Below are 10,859 nucleotides of genomic sequence, written 5' to 3'. Positions count from 1 at the left end.
AATCCCCCATAAAACCTGCTATGGCTAGCATCGATACAGATATGCTGCACAGAGTTAGACAGGAACTACTTTTAAGACTTAATGTACCCCGTATAACAAAAGGAGCGTATTCCGAACATTTGTGAACGAGTATATTGCTTTTATTACCTCTGCATGCACTGTATTTGAATACATTTATTACATGCTGCGTAGTGTAGCTATGAAATTGAGACATTCATTTTGACTTACCTTGTATTTTGAATGAAACATGTATTAGAAGAAACAAGTGTGAGTCTGAAAAGTGGAATATAATTCGTAAGAATATACAAATATCTGTTCATAAAAAATGTCTAACGATAAATTAGCATGTTTGTAAATGATTATCGAACTGATTTCAAAGCTTTCAATTTATGTGACAGCAATTTTATTTAGAATATTTTCGAAAAGGAGATAGAATGTTTAAATAAGACTTTCAGACCAGAAACGATGGCATTCTGAATACCAAAAAATATATCGAAACTGTCCTGAAACCAAAATTGATACCTTCCATCTAGGATCTCTTCCCCAACAGCGCATCATTTATTTTTCAGCAGGAATCAGCTCCAAGCCACACAGCAAAAGTATGCAAAGCATGGTTTCAAAATAAAGGCATAGATATATTACCATCGCCAGGAAACAGCCCTGATCTCAATCCAATTGAAAATTTGTGGTGACGTTTGAAAATTCTTGCACGAAAAAAACGTCCATCCAATAAAAGACAACTTATTGAAGCTATAATTGATTCTTGGCACCATGTGATTAGGAAAGATGAACTCCAAGCACTCGCTCACTCGATGAAAAGACGCTGTGAAGCTGTCTTAAAAAATAAGGGTTATCCTACTAAGTATTGATTGTTTAAGTATCACTTTAAAAAAATGAAAATCTAAGATAGATCGAACTATTAGTTGCATAACTTTTTTGTAATACAGATATTGTAATACTGTGTCTATTATTAAATTTTGCATTAAATTACCTACAATTTGACATATAAACGTTTGTATTTATGTGAAAATTAATTTATTCTACAAGCACACAAAGTTGAAAAACATGAAACTTTCAAAAAATGTATATATATATATATATATATATATATATATATATATATATATATATATATATATATATATATATATATATATATATATATATATATATATATAAGAAGAATGAGTGGAATGATAACACATAGCCAATCACAGAAGACTTCTGGTTTGTAACACACAAAACAGCCAATCAAAATTGAGAACGCATGTGTGTGTAAAGGTAATAATTTTTAATAATGCTGTCTGTAGAAGTGTTACAACTAAACTAACCAGCTAAATCTTGTTGCGATTTTTATTTTGTATTGAATGTGTGAAATATATTGAACAGAGTTTACTTTAAAATGCTTATATCTTTTATAAAAAATGGATCGCCGACCGCCGTGAATATCTTAGGTTGTTGTTGTTGTTGTTGTTAATTTACGTCGCACTAGAGCTGCACAATGGGCTATTGGCGACGGTCTGGGAAACATCCCGGAGGATGATCCGAAGACATGCCATCACAATTTTGATCCTCTGCGGAAGGGATGGCACCCCCGCTTCGGTAGCCCGACGACCTGCGCGCGAAGTCGAGCACTTTACGGTAGCACAGTTTAACGAGGACCAATACCGCACACCCTCGGTCCCTACGCAGACTGATCCAAGTGGGTCACCCACCCGCACACTGACCGCAGCCAGTGATGCTTGACTTCGGTGATCTGATGAGAACCGTGTCTTGACGATCAGTCCACTGCGGGACGTGAATATCTTAGGAGATATTAACAGCGACATAGGGCTAAAATTTAGCAGTACAAAATTACCGGGAAAATAATCGCTGTACTATCAATACGCGACAGCGAAATGCGCGGCGAAGAAACGTTGAAGAATCCAGACATGAAAACGAATAATATGGAAAAGAAATTGATAAAAAATGTTGTATATAAGGAGGTTTTGTAAATAATTTTTAATTTTATCATTGTTTTTTTTTCTTATTTTTAATTGTTTTTTACTTACTTTCAAAAAATTGTGCAACCAGAAATATTAATTAACCGTTCATATTTGTTTGAGATATTTCTTAAATAATGCATAAAAGTGCAAATGATGTGAAAAGAAAAATCAATAAAAAATGTATATAGCTAGGTTTTGTGAATATTCAGAGATCTATTGTAAATAATTTTTAATTTTATTGTTTTCACCTTATTTTTTTACAACAATTCAGACAAAAATGTTTAATGATCATTGATAACATAATTATTTCATTTCAAATAATTATTTCATATGTTTTTATTATATAATTTGCTTTTTGCCTGATTGAAACTGAAATATTTTGTCAGTTGACAGTATTGTAGTTAATTGGGAAATTGCTTGCAATGGGTTTTGCTTTTGAAATATTACTCAGCATCAACTTATTAATTTTGCATGTTTTAATTTGTTTGCCATATTTCATTGGGTTTTAATTGTTTTCAGTTTAAAATTTAAATTACTGGGGTGGGGGGAGATGAAGAACCATATAGGGAGCGTCCGGCATCCGATAAGATCAACAATTTAGTAGGGGTAAAATTGTGCTTGAGGGTGCCCCTTGGCGAAATTGGTGACTAATGTTTTGCGCCATTCCTGTTTGCGCGGAACATCGTAGTAACAGGAATGGCTGCCAAAATATAATGATATTTCAATGAAACATTGGAAAATTTTAACAAAACATCAGCCAAAACTTTATAAAATTGCAATGAACCCGATATGAGCAAAATTAATAAACCCAAGAAAATGCGTTTTGAATCGAAACAAAAATTAATGGAGTAAGCTCAGAAAGAAAAGGAAAAAAACAACTCGCTTCTTCTTTAAGCTTGAATATCCTCAGATGTAGGTGCACCGAATAATAGCAGTTAGATACTGTCTAAATTTATCATGAATAGAATCTGTGTACCTCCATCGCCACATAAATTCGGCGAAATACGAATCGAAAATTGCGTCTGTGGTACCGGACTGGCGATGACATGTTTTTCTAAAATCCCTCTTTATGACTCCCCACATACCTTCGATCTTATTGACCAGAAGAAAAAGTAACTTTACTAGCCGGTATCCAACTTAGAACTAACGGACCTCTGAAATCACATATACCGTTGAACATTTAAAAATAACACGAAAATCTAAACCAATCAGAATCATGATTGGTTTCAACATCGCCCAGCTTGGTGATCAACCGCGATTACAACTAGAATCAAGGGGCACCCTCAAATATAGTCAACCCGAGTTAGGCTCTGCCACGTGTGCTTCGAATACAGAGATTACTCTCCGGCTAATGCCCTATTGTAATGTGTTAAATAATATTGCTCCCTCGCTTTATATAAGTTTATAATGCTGATAACAAGGACCTGTGACATATTACAATCCTATGATATTCTCTCTATGTGATGTTGGTGTAGAAAAATAGACAGCTAATCTCCAGGAAAACGATTTTAATTTTGTGTGTATATATATATATATATATATATATATATATATATATATATATATATATATATATATATATATATATATATATATATATATATATATATATATATATATATATATATATATATATATATATATATATATGAAATACCGGGGAATCCACACCGATATTTTTTAGTTAATTAAAAGTCAAAACAGCATGATTAACGAGTCCAGTTTCGGCATAATCTTTTATTTTACTAAACGATGGTGAAATAGCAGTTTCACCCCTTGGGCATTATAAACTACAAAAAGCCACGCAAAAACCATTGCTCTTGGGTTTTATACGATACTTACAATGTGTAAACAGGTCAGTCATATTGCATTAATTGTATTCCTACGCCTCATTAAAATTATTTATTACTCAAAGCAAATCGTTTAATCTTTCCTTATATGGAAGTGAAAGATCTTAAAATAACTCCTCTTTTGAAACATAAATCTAATTATAATTCATTCGCATGTTTTCAGCCTTGAAGTCCCAAAATAGAATAACTGCATTTTATGAACACGAAAAAGTTTTAATGCTTTTATTAATACAAAAGCATTTTTATAACTTTTGTATTACATATATATATACACGGAGAGAGAGATGAAAATTCACCCATGAAAAGTTATTCTGACTACCAGTTAGCGGGGAAAGAGAAGTGCGCTACAATAGTGATTGGTATTTCCCAGACGTTACGGTATGGGCAGGCATCATATGCTTGTCTATTTAGGGGTGTGGTTGGTTCAGACTCTCTGTTTATGGGCAAAAATGTGCGGCCACCCAGGAGCGCTGAGGCATCGGACGCACTAGAAAGCAAAGATATTGACTGTATATCTCAAAGCGTGACATAAAATCCAGTTATTTGGCTGAATGTACTTTTTATTTATGTATTTTTTGCGAAATGTGTGGAAATAAGAACTTTAATTTTGAAAGCTGCAACTTCCGGTAAACTGTTACCATATCGTGTGAAGTTAAAAAATTTACCCATAAAATAGCTTAAATTCTGCATAATTTGGTTTTATTAGCAAGAATTATGTTTCTTGTTTATTAAAAAAAAAATTAAAAAAATAATAAAATAAAATAAAACAGAAATGTTAATATCACACACTATCATAGTTTAGCAGGAATTTTTTTTTAATCCGCATTATAAATGGTTAAAATTATATTCCAAGTATTTCCATACGGACAATGCCGTGAACTACAGCTAGACTGTGAAAAACATGTGGTTAATATGCTGTTTAAAACTAATTGAGATGCAAGGATTGAAGGAGGGGTTGAAGAATTACCTAGAATATTTAAATACAGTTGTACTGTTGCATTCATAATATGCACGATTATTTTGTATGGTGATCAAGCTGGTCATGAAAGGTGGATAGTTTTCATTTCTCTGTATTTTTATCAATGGCGAGTATGTATATGAAATGCTAAGCCAACAAACCCAAATAATTCAAACATATTGTTGTATTTATTTGCTGATTGTAGAAAATATCAATGTCATTTCTTATTTATAATTTTGTTTTTATTTAACTATTATATTAATTTAGTATAAGTTTTCAGAAATTAGATTTTGAGTTTGCATCTCCCTCTCCTAAGTGGACACTTCTTCAACAAAATTCTGCGCAAAAGTAAAATATATCGAGCCCAAAGCCAGTTATTTCAGCTTCAGTAATACCTTATGGAACTTTTGAATTTCCAAAACTGCAATTACTTTCATGAATAGTTTCAACATTACTTAAAATTTGAATCGGATAGTGTCGAACATAAATGAATGTTACCCAGCACTGGAAAATGGGTCGATGGGATCTTCAGGCTAAAAACCAGTAATGAGTTCCGGGAATTGAAATATGGCTGTGTACCCGGCATATCTCTATTTTTATTATAATCCCTCCGTGTGAGCAGTCTTTTTATTCAGTATTCAGATTTTAAAGACCGATCGCAATTTTCGTGAGTCAAAAAATGTTTGCACACAATTATGAGACTCTTTCCTCCAAACATAATTCGACAAAAAAATATCTTTTAGCAATTATATAGTTTAATCATTGTATATTGAATTAACGCGTGAAGTAATTTTTACATACTTTGAAAATATATCATGATTATAAAAATTATAAAATTGAATCGATTGAATAATTCATGAGCAATACATTTTTTAAAACATGCTCTTATACTTCTATTAACTATTGAACTATTCGCCCGATTTCGTTCACGTTTTAAATTTTATCATTCAAAATGACATTAAGAAGATTACAAAGCTTTTTAATCATTGGAATTTGGAGTTTCTTCGGTTATTGTTATGATAATATGTGGCTTAAAGCTACTGCTCATCATCCTCGATAATTGCTTAATTAGAAATGCTGTCTTTTAGCATAAAATAGTTTTTTCTACGTAAGTTTTAGTTGTTTACTTTTAATTTGATTACTATAAGGAATTCCGTTTGATTACGCTTGTAACCTCATTTCCTACGTCCAAAAATTATTAAATAGTATGAAAGATCTCGTATGATTCCTCATTGTATTAAGATCTATAAGTGAACATAAATAATTACAAATTTGGTGAACCGTTATTTAATATTTTCCCTTACCATGCAAGCTGATGTATTAAATACAATTTGTGCATGCATCACATTATGCAAGAAGATGATCGTTAAAATCCAAATCAGTTAACGAATCTCTTCAACGTTAATTTATAGTAAACAAATGTAATTTACATCAACAACAAAAAAAAAATAATAATTGTTAAGCGGTAAATAAGTTCAGACACACCTATTCAAATAAGCTTATCTTAAAATGCAGCGTAATGAGGTAATATTGGAAAATTACGTTATAATAAAGAAACAACTCTTTTAGTTTGAAACTCTTAATGAAGAGAAAAAAAAATCAAATGCGCAATGATAACAGAGTAAAATAAGAGAAATAGACATTATGGATAAATTCCTTTAAATTTGAGATACAAAAATATTTTACTGGAAATCAATACCTTCATGCATTTTATGCTGATAAAAAAACTAAATAATCAACTAAAAAAATCTGTAAATTAATATTCGAAAACTGGACACTACCCTGTGATTTTACGATCAGTAAAAATGTATCGATAAAAATGGAAAACTGCGACACCATCATTAGATTTTTATATACATAGTTACAAATATCGGAAATTCATGATGTATTATTCTGAATAATTTTTTACGCGGAATTATCTTTCGATAAATTAGTTTTTAAATAAATATATGTTAAATGTTTTAGATTCCTTTAAATAGTTTTAGAGACAACGAAAGAAGTAGAATTTAATCAACGGAGTACAAACCCTCGACCGCTGTACTGAAATTTTTAAAACTGTAGTCCTTCTCGTGGAAGTTTAAGTTTGTATTTCCGTGTAAGAACAAGATTAAAAAGTTTTTGGTAACTTCATAGGATGTTTAAAAAAATCACAAATTTCTCTTCAGAAAAAATGCATTTTTCAAAATAATATAGAAACTTTATTGATACTGTTTATAAAAACACTTATTAGAGGATGATGAAGGTGAACTCACACTTTTTTTATCTGTCACCTTCTTTACTTAGGCATTATGGATCCCGTTCCTGGCCTGAAAGTTTTATTTAACACTAGAAAGACTGAAACTTAGTGCACACCTATATTGCCCGAAAGCAGTCAAAATGACTGCATTGTGAAAGAATAACTAATGTGTATAGAAATTTGTTTAGTTAATTTTTACTATTTTTAATATTACCTACAGTTATATAACAAGATATTAGTAAATATTAATAATAAAACATTTACTTCACTTGGAAAGAAAATATTAATTTATGCATTATTATTTGTACATTTTTTTCAAATGAAAAAGCAGTCAAAATGACTTCCTTTAGGTAACCTAGCGTTAAACATTCTACCTCTTTTTCGAAAATATTCAAAATAAAACTGCTGTCACATAAATTGAAAGCTTTGAAATGAGTTCCATAATTATTTACACACATGCTAGCTTAATGTTAGACATTTTTAATGGACAGATAATTATATATTCGTACGAATTATATTCCACTTTACAGACTCACACTTGTTTCTTCTAATACATGTTTCATTCAAAATATAAGGTAAGTCAAAATGAATGTCTCAATTTCATAGCTACACTACGCAGCATGTAATAAATGTATTCAAATACAGTGCATGCAGAGGTAATAAAAGCAATATACTCGTTCACAAATGTTCGGAATACGCTTTTGTTACACGGGGTACATTAAGTCTGAAAAGTAGTTCCTGTCTAACTCTGTGCAGCATATCTGTATCGATGCTAGCCATAGCAGGTTTGATGGGGGATTTCAAATAAGTTATGGTCGCTGGACCTAGAAGCACATACACGCGAATTTTTACGAACTCTCCCAGGGGAAAATCACATGGGGTGATATCTGTGGCTAGTGGTAGCCAAGGCAAAAGTGCATTGTCTACGGTAAATACTGATAATTGAGGTTGCTTCGCTCTTCAGTAACGGGATGAGGTTGTGCAATCTATTTATGGGAGAGTTATGGATACGAAAATAAACGTTACAACTTAAATATTTGTACCTTGCTTATAAAAAAAAAATGGATGTCACATTTTACTATATTGATGAGCATAATGTATTTTACATGACGCTATATACTTATCAAAATTCTTCGATAAGTAGTTTGTACTAAAAGGATGCGCACATTCGGCTCTTTGCAAATCTCACCAGTATTTGGTAATGCACTACGCGAAATGGAATTTTCTTCAATATTTCTTTACAACTTTCTGGATATTTTTTAGCTAGTAGAAATTTATCTGTATGCCTTTAAGCTGATTATAAAAGGCTAATTAGATGAAAAACAACTCAGACTGAATTTTCTTACACCCCGTTCATACGAGGACGTAAAGCTGACTCGTGAGAGTCTTTTGATGTCACAAGCTTGAAAAAAGCCTTACACCATTCCTACAGTTAAGAATTCTTCCTGGCATGGAAAGGCGAAAAATAATTATTGATGCAAAAGCCAATCATCTCTCGACTGAATTACTTCCTGACTCTGAGTTGTCCTTTCGTTTGACAATGCTTGTCTGAAGTTGAGCTAGCGGATGTAAAAATATAAAAAAAATTATTTTTGTGCTTCTTTTTTGACTTTACGCACCCGATATTAGGCCTCGTCTGAATAGGGTGTTCTATCAGATCCAATAAATTTAGAGTAAGACTATAAGCAATAATGTCATTCTGGGCTTACTACAAACTGCTCAGACTAATGAATGATATAATTTATAATTAGCCTAAAGTTATGTGGGCTCATTCCAATAAGCCTAAAAATTCAGGCAGTGCAAAAATACGGGGGAGTTTTCAATCAGCGCATTGAACGGCAAAATTTCAGCGACTATTTTCTAAGAGCCAGATTATTCAACGAGTATGTGATGTATAAACCAAAAAGTTTTATTTATAATTGAGTTCTTCATCAGATATAAAGATTCTAGAAGCAGATTCATCTTGATAAAGATGTAAAAACGTAAAGCAAATATTCCATTCTGTGTTACAGCTTCGTTATCACTTCCTGGGCGTGACGTATATTTTGAGACTTCGTGACGTCCCCACTTCAAAATATGTCTTTGGTTCTTGATACGATATTTTGAAATTTTTGATTATGGCTGCCAAATACACAAAAGTTTGCATCACTACAAAGCCTTCACCGAGACACACTCTTTTACCTGAAATGGAAACAAGTATATTAATTTGATTATGCTCACAAAATCTCTGTCGATCAGAAGAGCAATATAAAAAAAATGGAGGAAAGTACAGTTTGCTGGAGCTAGGTTTGAATAAACTTATTTTCTCTAAGTTGCATATTTATATATACAGGTCGTCAACGGATGGCCCTACTAAGTGGCCATCCACAAATGATGTCAAAGTGCGAGGAGGAGGGAGAGGAGTAACAATTTGTGTTGTGAGGGAGGGAAATGGTAACAAAGGCTTTACAATATACATTTAGGTTATAATAAAAGTATTTAAAATCGGCATACTTTTATATTATTTATTTCAGTTTCTTTTCAGTCAAAAAAGCTCACATACAGTCATTATTTTTGTTGCGTTCCCACATAGTTGAAGTTAAAGAAAAAAAATTCGAAACATGATCAATAATGCTTTGCTGTGTTTCTCAGCTGCAAGAATATGTTTATTTAATCGAGTGTAGCATGTGACAAGGGGGAGTATAGGTTGTGACATTTTTTTGTAAATAAGAAGGGGAGGAAATAACAAATATTGGGAAAACGTTATATCATTTATGGATGGTTGACTGAATGTAAACAATGGCTTCCTGACACCGGACGAAATTTAGAAAACTTGCGGCGTATCACAGCGCTTATGTTATGCGTACGAGGCGATGTGTGAACAGGTTTCATATTCTAGGAAGTTTCATTACTTTTATTTGTGTTTAAATTTAAGCGTCATTTTACCATTCAAAAGAGTTTTCAGTAATTTATAAATTCTAACAGGTCGAGAGCTTCAAACAAATTTAGCAAAATTAATATCACAGCATAAATAAAGTGAAAGGTTAGTTATGTTCTGAGTGTTAGAACACATTTGGCTATATTTGCGTAATATAGCACCAATTTTTATTTTTTTGGGTAGTATCATAGCACGCTTGCAGAGTGGTCCGAAATCATTTGTTGTTTGTTTCGTTTCAAGTAAGATTAAAAGAACTTCTTATGTTGAAAGCCCTATAAGCATAATAATATTGGATGGTGCTTTTTTTCAAGCTTAAACGTAAACTTCAGTCGCAAGTAGTAACCCGGAAGTTTTACGACGAATTTGCGACTACTAGCGCCATCTGCGATAAGCTTTGCATGGTCAACCATCCATGGACTGCGTCTAGCTAAGAAAAACTACCATTTTTTTTACATTGCTGCTCTTCAATAACTTTTCCCTTGATTGCACATATTACCATGTTTGTATGGAAATTGACGAAAAAATTTATTAGAGTGCCCATACTGAAGCCATTGCTTAAAGAATTGAACAAAAGATATCCAAGAAACTTCTCTAGCCATACCTGGACAAAATCAAATGGGATATTGATATGAGGATAAGAGTGAGATGCTTTTGTTTATATTAATTTGTTAGTGGAAAAATTAACATAGGATATCCCAATAAATTCGGTGCCAATGTCTGGTCAAAGTCCAATGGGATATTGATAAGAGTGAGATACATTTGCCTTGATTAAAACCCTTGCTTATGAAATAACTGACTAAAGATATCTCAGTGTCTTCTGGATCGATATTTAGAATTATGTATACATCGTTAAGACGGGTACAGCAGAACGCGGAGAAATCTATTGCAATATTTTGAATATAATAAAACACCA

At 32.2% G+C, this 10,859-nt stretch overlaps 1 protein-coding gene across 4 annotated transcripts in view; it reads right to left on the bottom strand.

Annotated features, from left to right (window-relative positions):
* Window positions 1-7,493: 7,493 nt before the first annotated feature.
* LOC107443473 (cytochrome P450 2J2) overlaps window positions 7,494-10,859 on the bottom strand; it is a 45,542-nt gene continuing 42,176 nt past the window's right edge. For all 4 annotated transcript variants that reach the window (XM_087165289.1, XM_087165286.1, XM_087165287.1 and 1 more), the window contains exon 7: window positions 7,494-9,210. In XM_087165289.1, the coding sequence (XP_087021415.1) occupies window positions 9,050-9,210 (161 nt within the window). In that variant the 3' untranslated portion in view covers window positions 7,494-9,049. The remainder of the gene's footprint in view (window positions 9,211-10,859) is intronic.

Source organism: Parasteatoda tepidariorum, chromosome 6 (genome assembly GCF_982258835.1).
Source record: "Parasteatoda tepidariorum strain Cologne lab strain chromosome 6, Ptep-v5.0, whole genome shotgun sequence".
Classification (NCBI taxonomy): Eukaryota; Metazoa; Arthropoda; class Arachnida; order Araneae; family Theridiidae; genus Parasteatoda; species Parasteatoda tepidariorum.
Note: the sequence above shows the minus strand (reverse complement) of the source record. Positions and strands in the feature narration are given on the sequence as shown.